Raw genomic sequence first — 19583 nt, forward strand, 5'->3', positions numbered from 1 at the left:
TCCTGGAGATTTGTTGAATGGCTTTTCCCAAAATGCTGATAGTGATATGGACAATAAGATCCAGGTTGAGGTGGTCTCAGATGGAGATGAGGAACTTGTTGGAAACTGGAGTAAAAGTGATTCTTGTTATATTTTAGCAAAGAGAGTGGTGGCATTTTGCCCCTGCCTTAGAGATTTGTGGAACTTTGAACTTGGGAGAGATGATTTAGGGTGTCTGGTGGAAGAAATTTCTAAGCAGCAAAACATTCAAGAGGTGATGCTGTTAAAGGCATTCAATTGTATAGGAGAAACAGCATAAAGGTTTGAAAAGTTTGCAGCCTGACAATGCAATAGAAAAGAAAACACCATTTTCTGAAGAGAAATTCAAGCCAACTACAGAAATTTGCATAAGTAACCAGGAGCCAAATGTTAATTTCCAAGACAATGGAGAAAATGTCTCCAGCGCATGTCAGAGGTCTTCATGGCAGCCACTCCCATCACAGGCTCGGAGGTCTAGGAGAATAAAGTGGTTTTGTGGGCTGGGACCAGGGTCCCCAAGCTGTGTGCAACATGGTGCCCTGCATCCTAGCCACTCCAGCCATGGCTGAAAGGGCCAACATAGAGCTCAGACCATGGCTTCAAATGTCACAAACCCCAAGCCTTGGCAGCTTCCATGTGGTGTTAGCCTGAGGGTGCACAGAAGTCAAGAAGTGAAGTTTAGGAACCTTCACCTAGGTTTCAGAATATGTGTGTAAATGCCTGGACACCCTGGCAGAAGTTTGCTGCAGTGGGGGGTCTCTCATGGAGAACCTCTGCTAGGGTAATGCAGAAGGGAAAGGTGGGGTTTGAGCCCCTACACAGAGTCCCTACTGGGGCACTGCTTAGTGGAGCTGTGAGAAGAGGACCACTGCCCACCAGACCCTAGAATTGTAGATCTACCAACAACTTGCACCATGCACCTGGAAAAGCTGCAGACACTCAACACCAGCCCAGGAAAGCAGCCAGGAGGGAGGCTGTAACCTGCAAAGCCACAGGCGGGGAGCTGCCTAAGACCATGGGAACCTACCTCTTGCATCCGCATGACCTGGATATGAGACATGGAGTCAAAGGAGATCATTTTGGAGCTTTAAGATTTGACTGCCCCACTGGATTTCAAACTTGCCTGGGCCCTGTAGCCCTTTTGTTTTGGCCAATTTCTCCTATTTGGAACAGTTGTATTTACTCAATGTCTGTATTCCCATTGTTTCTAGGAAATAACTAACTTGCTTTTGATTTTACAGGCTCATAGGCAGAAGGGACTTGCTTTGTCTCAGATGAGACTTTGGACTGCAGACTTTTGAGTGAATGCTGAAATGAGTTAAGACTTTGGGGGACTGCTGGGAAGGCATGACTGGTTTTGAAATGTGAGGACATGAGATTTGGTAAGGGCCAGGGCAAAATGACATAGTTTGGTTCTGTGTCCCCCCTAAATCTCATATTGAATTATACTCCCATAATTCCATGTTGTGGAAGGACCCAGTGGGAGACAATTGAATCATGGGGGTGGTTTTTCCCATACTGTTCTCATGGTAGTGAATAAGTCTCACAAAATCTAATGGTTTTATCAGAGGTTTCCACTTTTGCGTCTTCCACATTCTCTTTCCCTGCCGCCATCCATGTAAGATGGGACTTGCTCCTCCTTGCCTTCCACCATGATTGTGAGGCTTCCCCAGCCATGTGGAACTGTAAGGCCAATTAAACCTCTTTCTTTTGCAAGTTTCCCCTTCTTGGGTATGTCTTTATCAGCAGCATGAAAACAGACTAATACAGGGTGTGTGCAATTGACCTTTTTCTTTCTTTCCTTTTTTTTTTTTTAGACAGGGTCTCACTTTATCACCCAGGCTGGAGTGCAGTGGAGTGATCTCGACTCATGGCAACCTCCACCTCCTAGGTTCAAATGACTCTGCTTCAGCCTTCCGAGTAGGTGGGATTATAGATGTGTGCCACCAGGCCTGGCTAATTTTTGTATTTTTAGTAGAGACAAAGTTTCGCCATGCTGGCCAGGCTGGTCTCTATCTCCTGACCTCAGGTGATCTGCCCACCTCAGTCTCCCAAAGTGTTGGGATTACAGGCGTGAGCCACCATGCCCAGGCACAATTGACCTTTTTCATCCAGTGATTAGCCTGGCCTTCTCCCACAAGCATGTGGACAAGTTGATTAAGATCAGAGAAGCTGGGCTAGTAAGCTTCAATTGTAATGTTAAATTCATCAGCAAAGCAAAGAAGGTCCTGGGTAACTTTAGGAAGTTCCTTAGCTTTCACATGGATTTCAGCCTTATTCCAAGGACACAGACAATCTAAGGAACCTCAGGATTGTTAATGGGTCTAACTCTAAAGTGATGAGTTTTTATAGGTTGAGGATGGGGATCAGAAGCTGGGAGGGTAGTAGGGGAGGAAGCATCAGGATTGAGTAGGGTTTTCAGAAAGGGAAGGGTAGAGAGGAGAGGTGGTGGTACCAGGCAAAAGAAAGACTCTGATTTTCTAAGACCTTTTTAAATCTTCCTTTAGTTGTTTATCTGTCTCAGTTAACTTAGCGATGGTATTTTGGAGTTAGGTGAGTTTCGAGGCTGGAATACATTTAGATGTTTCAAGATATCACTGAAAGTATATGCCCCTTTCAGGCAATTTAATTTTGTAGCCATAGCCTTCTAATTTAGTTTTAAGAAAAACAAATTTAGGGAGTTCAAGAGATGGCCATTGTAATTCCAAATTTTCTTTGGTGTAATTCGTCCATTGAGATAACAAAGAATAGGAAGATGGACCATAATACTTAAGCATATAACAAGCTCAAGTCCCCAGTGCGGGGGAGCTATTTTGGTATATCTTTGAATTTGGGGAGCCCATGTGTAAATAAATGTATCCAAGTGAGTCAGTGCAAAGCCAAACACACAAAAGCCAAAATAAAAACCAAGCACACAAAATGAACCAAAGAGTGAAGTACATACTCACCGGGAAGAACGACAAAACCTTCTTCAAATCCCTTATAAATAGGAGTCCTAATAAATAGGAGAGGAAAGGCCCTTCATAAAGAAATCCCAAATAAAGCTGAAGAACTCAAATCCAAAAAAAAAAAGGGTGTTTAACCCAAGAAAAACTCACTGTGGTGGAAAAAGATCACCAGTGGAAGTAGGCGGCTCAAGGGGTCTGACTGTGAGTGCTGCACACCATAGTTCCAGGGGCCATTTTCTTTCCAAAGTCAATCTGCTTTGCATCTCACTTCTGACACCATGTAATGTCAATAACAGATAAATATATAGAGGCTAATCTCCAAACAAAAAGAGTTTATTTTGCAATAAACAAAGAAATAGGATTGCAATCTGTGACAAACACACAAACTGAGGTGGTCTCCAGTATATTCAAAAAAAAAAAAAAAAAAAAGGAAATGGTTGAATTTTCATTGGGAAAAGAGAAAGGTCATATAAGTTGTTATGAAAGAAAGTTCACTGATGCTTGTGGCATTTTGCAGGAGCTGGAAAGCTCTGATTGCTGGGTGTCAAAAGTTACTAGGCAAAACAAGCTTTGAAGTCATGGCAGCCATTTGTTGTCAAACTAGTCTTAAAATTGTAGCAGCTATTTCATTGGATTGGGCTTTTGGGATAGTTTCTGGAGCAGGCTTTTGAGACCTGAGTGTTTTTTCACCCCTGTGGTCCTCTAACTCTAAATTTTAGTTGGGTATAACAGGAATGACTCCATTTGTATAATCAATTTTCACTTTAGATAATCGACCTGTGGTAGACAGATTCTTAAGGTGGCCCCTGGATCCTGATCTCTTGGTGTTCATGTTCTCATGTGATGCCCTCTTTTCAAGTATTTTAACCAATAGAACATGCCAAATATGATAGGATAGATGTAATTACATGGTTCTCTTACATAAGACTGTAATGCCCATATTTCTGGGTGGCTCTCTCTCCCTTGCTGGCTTTGAGGAAGTAAGTGACCATGTTGGGAACCCTATGTGGCAAGGAACTACAGGAGGCCTCTAGGAGCTGAGGGTAGCCTCCAACTGATAGCCAGCAAGAAACCAAAGCCTTTAGTCCTACAATAGCAAGAAACTGAATTCTGTCAACAACGTAAGATTGGAGTATATTCTTCCCCAGTAGAACCACAGATGAGACCAAGTCTTGGCTGATAGCTTGATTCAAGTCTTGTAAGACCCTAATCAAAGAAGTCACTTAAGTAATGCCCTTAACCTATAGAAACTCTGAGACAATAAATACGTTTTACCACCAGGTATGTGGTAATATTGTTATACAGCTGTCTTAGTCTCCTTGGGTTGCAATAACAAAATACTATAGACGGGGTGGCTTAAACAACAGATATTTATTTTTCACAGTTCTGGAAACTGGGAAGTCCTAGATCAAGGTGCCAGTCAATTTAGTTCCTGGCAAGGATCCTGGCTTTACTTCTGACTTACAGAGGGCTGCCTTCTTGTTGTATCCTCACGTGGGTACAACAAAAGGGCTCTGGTCTCTTTCTCTTGTTATAAGAGTACTAATACCGTCATGGGGTCTCTATCTTCATGACATCATCAAACCTACTTATCTCCCAAAGGCTCCATCTTCAAATATCATCACATTGGGGATTAGGGTTTCAGTATATAAATTATGGCAGGACACAAACATTGAGTCCATAGTAATAGCAATAAATGACTAATACACAGCCTTTGTGAAATTAGGTCGTGTCATTTAGGTTACTTGTATTAAAATAACTTTGATATTGGAGAGGGATATTAGTTCATAAAATTTAATTAAAATGAAGTACATAGTAATGTTGGGAGATAATTCTCCATGGGTGCACATGTTTCTGCATGTCTTCTTTTTTTTTTTTTTTTTTTTTTGAGACAGACTCTCACTCTGTTGCCAGGCTCACTGCAATCTCTGCCTCCCAGATTCAAGTGATTCTCCTGCCTCAGACTCCCAAGTAGCTGGGACTACAGACGGTGCCACCACACCCAACTAATTTTTGTACTTTTAGTAGAGACAGGGTTTCACCATGTTGGCCAGTATAGTCTTGATCTCTTGACCTTGTGATCTGCCTGCCTCGGCCTCCCAAAGTGCTGGGATTACAGGTGTGAGCCACGATGCCCGGCCTTCTGCATGTCTTTCAATGGGTGGCACTGTTTGCCTTTGTTCCTTTGTGTAGGAAACAATCTTGGAAGACAAAAGTAGTGTCTCCTTTGGGAGCAAAAGTCAGACATTTTTACTACCCACAACTAAAGATTTGAGTTTCCTAAGCTCACTGTTCCTTTCCTATAATTCAGCCCAATGCATATGTGGATACCATCTGGGTTTCTTCACATCTGCCTGTGAACTTGGAGCTCAGGGAACTGAGCACAAAAATGCTGATATTCTGCTGCTGCTATTGCTATAAGTAATAAATTGTCCTTCATCTGTGACCTAACTGCTTGGAGGATTCCACCAATAATATGGTTTGGCTGTGTCCCTACCCAGAATCTCATCTTGAATTGTAATCCCTACGTGTCAAGGGTGGAACTGTTACCGGGGGTCCTTGCTCCCAGAGCTCCCAAGATGGTGGTGGGCTGCTTCCAAAATGGAGGTGGGCCACTTCCAAGACGGTGGCAAGCCTCGTGTTCTCTGACCTGGGGGTCTTGGTCTCACGGATTCCAAGGAATGGAATCTTGGGCCATGCAGTGAGTGTTACAGCTCTATTAAAAGCCGTGGGTCACAGAAGAGAACCGTGGAACCCAGTGACTAGTGTTCAGCTCGATTAGGACAAACCCAGGCACTTAGCCATACAGGAACAGTGGCAAGCCTTTAGCCTGATCAGGAGCAGCAATGGGCGCCTCACTGGATCAGGAGCACACGGTCACCCTGCCGGATCCAGAGGGATGGGAGTCAGCCGGGGGTCTGCGAGGGCGGCAAACAGCAGTGGTGAACAGAGAGCGAAAGCTCAGCTCGAGCAGTAACAAACATGGACCAGAAGAGTGCAGTTGTAAGATTTAATAGAGTGAAAACAGAGCTCCCATATAAAGGGAGGGTTGCCGCCTTGCCAGCTCGAATGCCTGGGTTTATATCTGGATCCTTGTCCCTACCACTGTGCTCCCCGGCAACAGATGATTGGCTATTTCTTTACCTCCTGTTGTTGCCTAATTAGCATTTTAGTGAGCTCTCCTTACTATCTGATTGGTCGTGTGTGAGCTAAGTTGCAAGCCCCGTGTTTAAAGGTGGAAGTGGTCACCTTCCCAGCTAGGCTTAGGGATTCTTAGTCTACCTAGGAAATCCAGGTAGTCCTGTCTCTCAGAACCTGGTGGAGGTAACTGGATCATGGGGGCAGTTTCTCCCATGCTGTTCTTATGATAGTGAGTGAGTCTCACATGATCTGATGGTTTTTATCAGTGTCTGGCATTTCCCCTGTTGGCACTCACTCTGTCCTACCATCTCATAAAGAAGGTCCCTGCTTCTCCTTTGCCTTCCACCATGAGTCTCCTGGACCCTCCCCAGCAATGCAGAACTGTGAGTCAATTAAACCTCTTTCCTTTATAAATTACCCAGTCTCGGGTATTTCTTTATAGCAGCATGAGAACAGACTAATACAACCAACATTCATAAAACTGTGGCAGGCAATTTGAATAAAATTGCAGCTATAGAGAATGTCGTACAGTACATATTTACCTGTGGAAACTGGAAAGCATTTTTTTATTTGCAGGGGCAGATATAAGTAGAAAAATCACCTTACTTACTTTTGTAAGTTAGTTTATACAAAGTAGACATAGTACATTAGGCCAATGAGAATTTAAGTCTTGTAATTCTTATCTCTCAACATATGGTGTCACTCCTTCTCCGCCAACAACTACCCACTTTTACTTGGTAAAGCTGCCACACCTGGGATTAGTTAGGCCTGAAAAATGGCTAAAAATACCTTTATCATAGAAGGATTTTAGAAAGTATTTTCTTAGTTGTTGCTTCTGGCATTACCAGGGCTGTCATGCATCCACGAAATTGCTGTTTGGTGCCACTGGTAGCTAATGTCCCCATTCAATAACATACGATAAACATATTCACTGTGTTATGAAAAAGTCCACTACAGTCACCACTTCAAGTCTTAATGCCTACTAACTTAGCAATTATAGTGATAGCAAAGCATTCCAAAGGTTTAAAAGAGTTCCAATTCTGGTTAAAATCAAAATTGAGGAGCAAGAGCTTGATATAAAAGGTACAAATCAAACTAATCTCAGAGTTGCCTTTGTAAAACAGATGGGTGAATTTTATCTTTTATTATTTGGTACTGATCAGCCACCTAGTGTTAATTTAAACTCTAATTACAGCTCTCTAAAATTATTTTTCTTGGGGGAAGTGGGCTATTAAGATTTTTGTTGGGGGTAGAAAGGGAAATGATAAATTTCATATGTTATATACTCCTACTTTTCCTTTAATACCAAAACAGGCCATCCCACAAATATAAAAGCATTTAGGCTAGGTAGGAAAAGAAAAAATGATAAAGAGAAAGAAGAAAAGCATAGTGATAACATAAAAATCAAAAGTTGACCTTAAAGCTTACTTTATATAAATTATTATTATTTTGAGACAAAGTCTCACTCTGTTGCCCAGGCTGGAATGCAGTGGCATGATCTCGGTTCACTGCAACCTCTGCCTCCCTGGTTCAAGGGATTCTCCTGCCTCAGCCTCCTGAGTAGCTGAAATTACCGGTGCCTGCCATCATAACCAGCTAATTTTTGTACTTTTAGTAGAAACGGGCTTTTACCATGTTGGTCAGGCTGGTCTCTAACTCCTGACTTCAAGTGATCCGCTGGCCTCAGCCTCCCAAAGTGCTGGGATTACAGGCGTGAGCCAGTGTGCTCCACCTTACTTCATATAAAAAAAGGTGGAAGGAAAAGTAACCCACATATGTCGGTTAGCTGTACCATCCTGAAACAAGAGGATAGTTTAGTAGCTAGATATAAAGGACTAAATAGTTCACTTTGGAAAGGCCACTGTTCTTTTTTTTCAAAGTCAGGAGAATATTTCATCCTGAAGAAGCAGTTGTTGAAAGAGTGTAAGGGTTACAGCGCTCAGTAAGGAAACCAAAGGTTTGTAAATGTCTGGAACATAGCAGGTTAAGGAAGTGTGGTGCAGAAAGGGCTGCTACTCAATTTTTTTGCCTGAGGCCTGCCAGTATTAGCTAACCTGAGGAAGTCACAGACAGTGTTACCACAACCAGTAATCTTTCTTCCCTGAAGCAGGGAGGGACAGTGGGCCAAAAAGTCTCAATTGCAGAAAAGTTCTTTGAGTCTTTGGGTCTGTAATCTGTTCCTACTGTTTATCTCAATTCTCTTAACTCTCTAAACTCTTGTTAGATATTTATCTTCCTTTTCTTCCTTGTTCATTTCCTATACATAAAAATGCAACAGCACACGTGAATGCAAATCAACGATTAGTTTTAAAATAAAAAAATTGCTTTGCATTAATTAAAATTTTTTGAGCGTCTCACTATATCACCCAAGCTGGAGTGCAGTGGCACAATTTTGGCTCACTGAAATCTCCACCCCCTGGGTTCAGGTGATTCTTATGCCTCATCCCCCCAAGTAGCTGGAATTACAGGTTATCACTCCTGGCTAATTTTTGTATTTTTAGTAGAGATGGGTTTTCACCATGTTGGCCGGGCTGGTCTTGAACTTCTGACCTCAGATGATCTGCCTGCCTCAGCCTCCCAAAGTGTGGGATTACAGGTGTGAGCCACTGCACTGGGCTTTGCCTTGCATTTAGATAAATTAAGTAGGATAGTAGAATACAGGGAGAAGATGGTGAGACTCAGTACTGCCACTTTCAAGTTATGAAGCCTTGAACAAATCATGTACACCTCTGAACTTCAATTTTTCCCCATCTATAAATGCAGATAATAATTTCGACTGCAATGAAGATTAAATGATGGCTCACAACCTCCACAGCTCTATGTATATGGAAGATATTGTGGCTGAAGGTGACATTGTTTCAACTGAATACACCTTCTAAGTGAACACATTAGTTTTTTTAACTCTAAAAATTTTTTAAAATATTTAATTTCAAATATGTTCTCCCAATTCTGTCATCTATTTGTTAACTTTGTCTATAGTAATGTATGTAAAACCCCAAGCCTTTATTTTGATGCAATTTCTTCAATTTTTTGACATACAATTTGTACTTTCGAAATGTTGTAACATAAGTTATTCCTCCATCCCTCAGTATTAAAATATTCTCCTCCACAATTTGCTATTAATTTCACATTTCAATCTTTCCCATGTAGGTCTTTAATGCATCTGGAGCTCTTCCTTTTAATGTAGTGTTCAATTTTCTCCAGATGGTTAGCCTATTTTCTTTTCCCCATTGATTTGTTGAACGACATTTTATTGTATATTAAGGTTAGAAGTGATGTTGATATTGCTCATCCAGGAAGCACTGTTTGATTAGCAAGATTCTAAACAATGTGAGTTAGCACTTAGTTGAAAGAATTGATAATAATGGATGAGGGTGAATTTAGAATATGAGGGTAATATGTTGTATTATTAAACATATCAATCAAGAAGGAAATAAAAATCATGCTTATTGAAAGTTTTCAGATGACAAAATGGGGATGGTCTTAGTAACTAGAAAAATACACATATAGAAATTACTCTTATACAGCACCAGTTCACAGACACACCTGTAGATTCCCTGAGCTAAATATCTATAATATAGAAACAAACTTTGATTAGGTGATACTGAAAGTTTAAGTACTTAAAAACACCCATCACCAGGCGGCTATTGAACAGCGCCTCGAAGTCCTCCTTAAATAAAAAATGATTTTATTGGCCAGGCGCAGTGGCTCACGCCTATAATGCAGCACTTTTGGAGGCTGATGTGGGCGGATCACCTGAGGTCAGGAGTTTGAGACCAGCCTGGCCAACATGGCAAAACCCCGTCTCTACTAAAAAATGCAAAAATTACCCGATCGTGGTGGTGCACACCTGTAATCCTAGCTACTCAGGAGGCTGAGGCAGGAGAATCGCTTGAACCCAGGAGGTGGAGGTGGCAGTGAGCTGAGATCATGCCACTTCACTCCAGCCTGGGCAACAGAGCAAGACCTTGTCTCCAAAAAACAGAACAAAATAAAATTAAATTAAATAGAGTTTATTGCCTGTTTCCAACAGTTCTCTGCAGGAAAAAAATCCAATGATTATATCCATTTCGTTGCGAATAAGACGGGCACCAGTTTACCTATGTACCTGAGGAAATGCTATGGAAATGGTACTTTTCAATATTATTCATCAGTATATTAACGAATATATGACTGAATAATTCATACTGAACTCAAATCAGTTGGAGATGGGCTATAAATGCAAATTAGCTGAGGATTGAATGTGCGTAGGAGATGTATAGGGGGTTAGAGGACCTTTTAAATTCCCCCAACAGTTGTGGTTTGGGTGGTTCTGTGTCTTTGCTATTCATTTTTAAATAGGTCAATTAAAGGAAAGGCCTGCAGCGTGTGGGGATCAGGAAGAAGGCAGATAAAAAACGGGGAAACTAGTCTGTTATTCAAGAGAACTGGCTTTCGCTTGTGGTTTCTCCTGTTTGGCTTGAACAAATCATTTCACCATCTTGGGCTTCCGTTTCGATACTGGGTGGGGAGGAACGGGTGTTACAAGATCTCTCAGTTGTCTTGCTGCTTTCCTTCTTCGTGAGCCCTCCCCAAGTTGATTTAACAAATTCTCTATAATCTAGAGTCCTAGAGTGTAAATACTACAGTCCAGGTGACCGGTCAGGGGGCCTCCTTGTGCATGCGCTGATGAGGCACCCTCTCGTTAAGGCCGGAATTTTGCCTCTGCTGCGCACGCGCCCCTTTTAAATCCCCCACCTGTCAGAGAGAGGCAGGACTTCCTGTATTTTTTTAGAGCGACTGCCGGAAGTGGCAGCGGACAAATCGGCGTTTGCGGAGGCTCGCATAGATTTGGCTGTCTCCGCTCGTAGCTGCTTTTGGCGCGAAAGATGCCGGGTCTGGTCGACTCAAACCCTGCCCCGCCTGAGCCTCAGGAGAAGAAGCCGCTGAAGCCTTGCTGCGCTTGTCCGGAGACCAAGAAGGCGCGCGATGCGTGGTCAGTGTGCAGCCGGAGAGGGCGCGGCCGACGAGCCTCGGGCCGCGGCCTGTGCCTTCCGGTGCCTCTGCCCTACGCCCTCTGCCCTCTGCCCTTTTCCTTCCCCTCTTACCCCCTCCTCTTCCCTGCCTCCTCCCCCCCTCCTCCCCCCCCCCCGCCTCCTCCCCCCTCTCCCGGCCCGATTGCGGCGCTCTGGAGATAATTACTGGGCCTCGTAGGTTTCCTGGTCGGCTCTCTGTTGACTTATCCGGTGGCTTAGTCCCGGGAAGCGATGAAGAAAGAGGAGAACCGCTAGCTTCAACCACTCATTCCTTTCTACAAATGTGTTTTGAGTATCTGTTCTGGGTTAAGCACTGCGTTAGGTCCGAAGATGTAGACATGGATAAAGATGGGTCTTGATATAAAGGAGCTTAAAGTTAATGGAGACATATACCAATGACTTGTATACCACGTGGTAAGGGCTATGATAGAAGATTTGTTAAGACCAAACAGGAAAGGTTTTCTGGTAAATTCTAAGGCTTCCTCCCAAAATTTAGAGACAGTAGGACACGGTGCGTTCCTTACATGCTGAAGAGTTCCCCTTCAACCCTTTTAAGGCAACCAAAAGTTGAAAATCAACGTCTATGGCGCAGGGGACAAAGTATTCAGAATAGTTCATCTAGATTGTCAGTCCACAAAAGGTTTGTTCTTATTTTATATATCCTCTTGTGGAGCAAATCTCATTAGAGGACGTCCTGAGATAACGTGAATGTGCATCTCTTCGTCTGGCCCCTTTTGTCTTCGCAAATAATATAAGAAAGAAATCATTAGTGCTGTAATGGGATAATAAAAGTGTAGGAGCTCAGTGCTTTTATTAATCCTCAGTATTTTGTGAATAATACTGTGAAGGCAGGATTGAAAGACTGCCGTCTGAACAAATTGTTCCAGTGGTAACAGTAAGTGCTATTGAACCTTGAGTAGTACGACAGCATGATTAAGAGTCTGGGATCCACAGTCAAGGTTTGAATCTTAATCCACTAACTTGGTGACCTTGAGCCTCATGTGTCTATAAAATGACTCTAGTAAAAGAAACTCCCTCCAGTATTATTGTAAAGGTTAATGGTACAAGCCATGTCAAGTGCCTAGCACGGTGTACATGGCAATAAATGATCAATGAATGCTAGCTATTATCTTCACAATGATCTCACTCTCCCAGGCAATCTCTCCCATTTGTAGGCAGCTCTTGAGCTATTGAAGGATGGGTAGAGTTTCGATGGAAGGAGAACCTATTCCCTTCTTTAAATTCCTTTTGCCTCGATTGCCTCAGACCACGTGGGTTCTCCCCAAATATCCGTAGTCAGGAGTCAGTTTTTCCTTGTAATTGAGTTTGGCTTAACTTGATTGTTTGCTAAATCACATTTTCAGGCCTTAGAAATAAAGCTGTGTAGTCCTAGTCTTGTCTTTGTGAATTTTACAAGTAAAATGTTCTTTCATCATCACGAGGGGGTGCTCATCTTGGTCTCCTGGCTACCAGATGTTTTTGGTGTTTATGTTTTTAATGTCTTGTAATTAGAAGTAGACTTATTTGGTTGTATTTGAATGTAGGGCAAAATCAGAAAGTTAATTTCTCCGTGATAATAAGCAAAAAATTGATCTGTTTTCTGTGCCCTTCATTTAGCATAAATGTTTTATTCAGTTTATTTCTTTATAGAGCAATGTTACTCCTTGGATATTGACTAGAGGCAATATTTAATATGGGTGATTATTTCTTATCAGATTTACCCCCCAAAATCACTTATCTGTGTAATGTCTTCATAGGCATGGAAATATCATAAGATCAAATAAAAAACAAAGCTGGTTGAGGTAATAGCATTTGTTTTAACTCCAGCTACATTCCATTATACCCATGTTTTGTCTCACTGCCCATCACTATCATGCATACTTAATAATGTGCTTAATGCCTATTTAGATAACAAGTACATTTTGTTTTATAGTATCATCGAGAAAGGAGAAGAACACTGTGGACATCTAATTGAGGCCCACAAGGAATGTATGAGAGCTCTGGGATTTAAAATATGAAACGGTAAGCTTCTTGCTTCAAATTTGTGTATTGCTTTACAGATTTAGCAACAGTTGGGCTACATTCTCTCTGAAAGGTAGTTCACCTGGTTAATCTAAAATGCTTAAGTATCAATTTGAAAAAACCATGATTTTTCAGTTCCCAGTGAAGGGAGTAAATTATGTCAGTAAAGACAGGCATTTAGCAGATTGGGGAAGGGGAGAATTGAGCTTTTAAGAAAGGGTTTGACAACAGTCTTTAGGTCTCATGGCTTTAGGAAAATTGTCTGACTGAAGGAACTAAAAGAAAAATATTCTCTTTCTTGTTTCTAATATTTTGAGACTTCAGTAAATGCTTTTTTTTTTTGAGGCAGGGTCTCACTCTGTAACCCAGGCTGGGGTGAAAAAGTGGCCCAGTCACAGCTCACTGCAGCCTCAACCCCCCAGGCTTGGGTGATCCTCCCCTCAGCCTCCTGAGTAACTGGGACTACAGGTGTGGGCCACCATGCCTGGCTAATTTTTTGTTTTGTTTTTTAGAGATGGGGTTTCGCCATCTTGCCCAGGCTGATCTCAACCTCTTGGACTCAAGCAGTCCTCCTGCGTTGGTTTCTCGAAGTGCTGGGGTTAGAGGTGTGAGCCACTATGCCTGGCCAATGAATGCTTTTAAGTAGGGAGTAGGTATCCCATGGAAGTATTGCTCTCTGAAAAATGAAAATGGAATTGTAGTTATTTCTTTTGTGCCATGCTTTATTCGAATAAAACTAAAGCCTCAGGCCCATTTTTTTTTTTTTTTTAATTAAAAGTAAACTTTAATGTCAAAAATGCAAACTTGGGGAAGACAGAAAAGATCACACACAATGCTGTCACTTCACACTTGGAAGGTTGCACAGCGACTGGGCAGAGGTGCTCCTCACTTCCCAGACAGTGGGGCAGCCGGGCAGTGGCCCTCTTCACTTGCCAGGTGGGGCGGCAGCTGGTCAGAGGCGCTCCTCACTTCCCAGACAGGGTGGAAGCCGGGCAGAGACGCACCTCACTTCCCAGACAGTGGGCAGCTGGGCAGAGGTGCTCCACACTTCCCAGACAGTGGGGCGGCCCCGCAGAGGCGCTCCTCACATCCCAGACGGGGTGGCAGCCAGGCAGAGGTGTTTCTCACTTCCCAGACAGGGCGGCAGCTGGGCAGAGGCGCTCCTCACTTCCCAGACGGGGTGGCAGCCGGGCAGAGGTGCTCCTCACTTGCTAGACGGTGGGCAGCCATCCAGAGAGGCACCTCACTTCCCAGACGGGGTGGCTGGGCAGAGGCGCTCCTCACTTCCCAGACAGTTGGGTGGCTGGGCAGAGGCGCTCCTCACTTCCCAGACAGTTGGGTGGCTGGGCAGAGGTGCTCCTTACTTCCCAGACAGTGGGCAGCCAGGCAGTGGCACTCCTGACATCCCAGATGGGGTGGTGGACCTCAGGCCATTTTTTAAAAGAACTTGGAACTCTTAATCCAAATTTAAGTGCTGAAAGGGACCTTAAGTGATATGTGTCCAACAGTTCCACAAACAAATGATATTCTTTTGTTTGGAAGCTCGCTCTTCAGTTATCAACTTAGCTCACCTCCCCCCCACACACCCCCTTTACTCAGTTCTCTTCAAAAGTCTCCTTATTAGAGAGGCTTTCCCTCAACGCCCCATGTAAATTACATCCCTTGCCCATCATGGTGCTGTCCTAACAGAGCTTTCTGTGAACATGGAAATGTTCTGTATCTGCACTCGCCAGTCTGGTAGCCACTAGCCTTATGTGGCTGTTGAGCACTTGAATTGTGGCTGGTAAGACTGAGGTACTGAATTTTTAGTTTTTAAAAATTTTAATAGCTACATGTGGCTAGTGGCTACTCTATTCTATACACTGTCACCTACATATTATATATATTTTTAATTATCTGTGTTGCTTCACGGCAGCTAGAATGTAAGCTCTGAGAAAGTAGGAATTTTCTATTTCATTGACTGTCATATCCCCACCACCTATAACAGTGCCTGGCTCATAGTAGGTGCTCAATGGAGGATTGTTAAATGAATGAATAAATAAGGAAATTAAAGCTAATGGTTATGAAATGACCCCTAAGGTGGGTTGTGCAGTATCAGAACTGGAGCCTCAGTCTCCAGGCCGATTCCCTCTGCTTTTTGCCCCTACCCTAACTTCCACACCACACTACCACTTTTAACTTAATAACAGCTGAGAGATATGCCAAAGCCACATGCCAATATATTAGTACTAGAGAGCCTGGCTTCTTTCCCTTGCACCTCTTTCCTGCCTCTTTGGAATTTCACATATGGCCGGTCTTCCTCACTGAGCTATAAAAAAGAAGGGATAAGGAACTTGTCGCAAGCTGATAAGAAGTTACTGTGTAATGGAAAACAGTCTAGGCTGAAAGTCCTGAGGCTTTATTTTTTTTCTTCTGATATTTAGTTTAGCATGTTTTTCACTTTAGCTACATTTAGCTTCATCAAGACATTATTCCTCTGAATTTCACGTATTATTTATAAAAAGAGAACCATAATACATTTTGTGATTCTATATATAGTATGGTATATCTTCTGTCGTGTATATGATATGCTTGAGTAGCTTTTAGACTAGATGGTTATTTAAAGAAATGCCGTAATGAACTATTTTGTAAAATAAGTAAATTTGAAGGGGAGTGTGTTCTTAAAAAGTGTAAGTGTACTTTATTAACTATTTTTAAAGATGCAGCCTCAACATTTGTACGTGGTTTCCTTGTTCATGATCTAAGTCTCTCATCAGTTGCATAAGCTGTAGGCTTGTGCTGAACCTGCCTTGATAAAAAAGGGTGATTTTTAAAAATGCTAATTTTAGGAATATCAAAAGCTTATCTTGGACTTCATCTGAACCACAAAGGTGGTACAATTGTTAGAAGTGGCATATATTCAAAAATACCATATGATATCATAGTTTTCTTTATGTTATTGGGACAGAGAGTGAGAATTATGTCTGTGTACTTCATTTGTGTGTAAAAGAAAATGCAAAAGCTTTAGACTTAGAAAATCTACTGTTTAACTGATTGTGTGGTCTTGGGCAGGTCCTTAACTTTCTGTACCTTGGTTTCCTCATCTGTAAAATGGAGACAATAATACATGCCCAAACTACTTCATAGAGTTGTTGTGATGATTAAATGTAAAATAAATCATCTGTAAAAACCAGAAAAGAATAGCTCATACCTTGAGACTGGTAGATAGCAGACATTCAGTTGAGGTCTGTTAAGTGTATGACTTGATTATTATTGAATCCTGGTTACAGGAAGAACAATCTGAATCCATGTAGGACCTTTCTAAGAATTCAAACTGCATGTTCTTCATTTTCAGTGTAATAATATTTTTGGAAGAGGACTGGGTGTTGGATCCTCGTTGGTCCCAGGTGTCCTATTTCCCCAACCTCCATGGGGAAATGGAGGCACAGTGAAGTCAAAAAAGACTTGCTCAAGTTAAGAGTGGATAGTGGTCAAATTACATTAGAGTTCAGATCTTTTATATTCTCCAAATCACAGGCACTTTACACTTCACTCCTTGTATTTAATGAGATTTTATTCCAACATGTTCATTTTTAGAATTGCACATAATCTTGATCTTCAATCTTAAAACCTCATTATGAATGCTAATTAGAAAGACCTGTTGCTGAAATGTACAGTTGCATATAACCGAGTAAACAGGCCATTGGCTGGAGGGTGAAATCCAACACAACTGTCTGCATTGCTATAAGATAAACTTAACCTAAATTGGTATTTCTTAGACTGTTAGATCACATTTTTCTGAGAATAGCTTCAAAGGAAAAATATTTTGCAAACTTAGATCTTTCTGGCAATGATCATGAAAGTTCCTGAATTCAGAAACCTTTGTAGATTTTGATGTTATTCCTAAGTAGATCTTAATTGTACCTCGAGTACAGTAGATTGGGAATAAATCTATTATACATTTTTTATACTTAATGTGAAAGTAGGCTACATTCACCCAGCAGTTCTTACCCAGAGGTGCACCTCAGAATCATCTGAAGAATGTTTTCCAAAATTCACAACTTGGGCCCTGGTCTGCACCTGTTGACTGAGAAACTCCTAGATAATTTTCAAGTGCACTCCTCTTTAACAACCAGTGGCCTAAGTTGAAGACAAATAGCAGAGATAATGCTAGACATAAATTATCTGAAAATTTAGTAGTAGCAAAGGCAGAAACTTGAAAACTCAAGAAAAAACGGGTATGGTGGTGATTTTAGACAATTTTTTCTATTTTTTGACTGCTTCTTTTACTGAAAAGAGAAATTACAAGAACCTAGAACCTCATTAGAAATATAAGGAGGAAATGGATGGCTACTGTCTTTCTGCCTTTAGGAGTCAGAAGAAGCCTAAAGAACCCATTTTGGAGACTAAAGTCATTGAAAGAAATTAAAGGACTAGTACTGAGTAGTGGTGATATTCAGTATTAAGTTTAACAACTTAACAGTTGGGTGCTTAAAATATGCTGAATTTTACACACACACACACACACACAAAACTGATTATGTATGAAAATCTGATCCCAAGATAATCCAGAAAGAGTAATTTCTGCCATTCAAACGTTTATTCATTCAACAGATATTTATTAAGACCCTGGAAAATGCCGAGGGGAGAAAGATTATCCCTGCAGTCAAGGACTTTACATCCAGAGATATAACCAAACAGGTTTAAATCCATGGTCTTCTACCACGTAGCCCCTTTTGATGTGTAGTCAGTAGCAAAAGTGGTAACAGTGCTATAAGCTGCTATAATTGAAAGGTTGAATGACTTCGCTTTAGGTTGTCTTTCCAAGCTTTTCTATAAATGTATTCTTCCTTTGAGCCTTTTAGAAAAGAGAGAGTTTAGATGTTTTTGTCTTGATGTGGTTTATCTTTATCTAAACCAAATGAAGTGAACAGCTAAATGAGGCAAGTATTTGCATTAGACTTGAAGAGTTAGCTACTCCAATTTAATTACCTTCCTACCATTGTTCTCAATCTTCTGGGATAGGCATTGGGAGCAGTGTGAGAAGCCTGGTATTGACTTGACTGGATCAGCAACCCTATCTATGCTACTCTCCCTTTTTGATTTTTCCAAATGAATGTTAAAGGGTTGCCCTTATCTTGCCTTTGGGATTAAGGGAGTAACTTTCCACAGGAAGTGCCTTGAGTACTGAGCTGACCTTCTGCCTTCTACTTTGTGGATCTTCGCCAGTCATGCTTGAATCAGCAAAGAGGGGTTTGCAAGTCTTGTTTCTTGAATATCTGTAAAAATAACTGCTGTAGCCTTTTTTGGAGGATATTTTTGAGAAATACATATTTCTCAAACACACGTATTATTTCTGTATATATACACACACAGAGAGGGAGTTTTTACTTCAAAAACTTTTAAAGAGTAAACAGTATCGTAGTAGTTTCACTGATGTTTTTAGTTAGGCAAACCTAGAATTTTAAAATGTTGATTTTGAATTTTATGACTGATTTGGAATAATTCTGGCAATTAGTTAATTACTCATCTGTGGCATTCATTTCTAGTGGTCTTAATTCCCTGACTCCATAGATCTGGCATGATGTTTGAAATCTGACTTTCTAAAATAAATCTTTTTCTGTAGGTGGTCAGCTGTGTGAATAAATAATTCCTGAAGAATGAAGAAGATTAATTTTGGGAGTTCTTTGATGAACTTTGATATGTGGAAAAAGTATTTATAATTTATTTTTAAAAGAGAGTAAAATATTACTAGCGAAAGATCTTCAGTTATGTTTCTTTGTGTGTGTGTGTTCCTCATTTGCTCACGCGGCTTTTTTCCCCCAAAGGGTATATATCAACAAATCTTGTAACATAAAGTGCTTATATTCTTATTAAAATGTCATTCTGGGAACTCTGGATATCTGTTGTCAGGAGAAAGCAGATACTGATCTCAACCAGTGAAATCTCCAGAATTAGGTGAATAGAAGTAAGATAAATAACCCTTTACCAATTCAGAATCAGTGTGGTAGCCATATCATCTCCTTCAACACTTTTTTTTTTTTTTTTTTAACTTTCTTAAAGGTAAGAACAAGCCGTTAGTCTTATTATTTAAACCATTATTGTTTATTAGCTGTCTTTTGGAAAAGTCAGTTTAGATTTTGGATCAGATTAGGGTGATTTGGCTTGGAAGATCTCAGCTGTTTGGCATTATGAATCTGTACATGGCTAGTTATATTTTAAAATAGACTAGGATTTTAAGTTTCGTGCTTACAGGTTAGACAGTTGTCTCTTAATTAGAAGCTGGCTTAGGCTGGAGACTGAATTGGGACTAAAAGTCACTAATCAAACAGCTCAGTGCTATGCCATGGTGATGTCTGGAGTTGAACAGAGTGTGATTTCCTTAGTATAGCAATCTTGTCATCCTTGTAGCTGCTGATGGGCTAATGAAGTATGGTCATATTCTGCTTGTAAAGTACAT

The 19583-nt window shown here is 41.2% G+C and overlaps 1 protein-coding gene across 2 annotated transcripts; it reads left to right on the forward strand.

The window, feature by feature from the left end:
* The first annotated feature begins 10866 nt into the window (after positions 1–10866).
* Positions 10867–18883, forward strand: LOC105470333 (cytochrome c oxidase copper chaperone COX17). 2 transcript variants are annotated; one of them, XM_071092374.1, is made up of 4 exons: positions 10867–11082; positions 11301–11405; positions 13056–13144; positions 18750–18883. In XM_071092374.1, the coding sequence occupies exons 1-3, from the start codon at positions 10976–10978 to the stop codon at positions 13138–13140; spliced, it is 297 nt and encodes a 98-aa protein (XP_070948475.1). In that variant the 5' UTR covers positions 10867–10975; the 3' UTR covers positions 13141–13144; positions 18750–18883. The 2 variants fall into 2 exon arrangements, with proteins under 2 accessions (XP_070948475.1, XP_011720498.1); XM_011722196.2 differs by lacking the exon at positions 11301–11405 and having other exon boundaries at positions 10879–11082.
* The last annotated feature ends 700 nt before the right edge of the window (positions 18884–19583 follow it).

This window comes from Macaca nemestrina, chromosome 2 (genome assembly GCF_043159975.1).
Source record: "Macaca nemestrina isolate mMacNem1 chromosome 2, mMacNem.hap1, whole genome shotgun sequence".
Classification (NCBI taxonomy): Eukaryota; Metazoa; Chordata; class Mammalia; order Primates; family Cercopithecidae; genus Macaca; species Macaca nemestrina.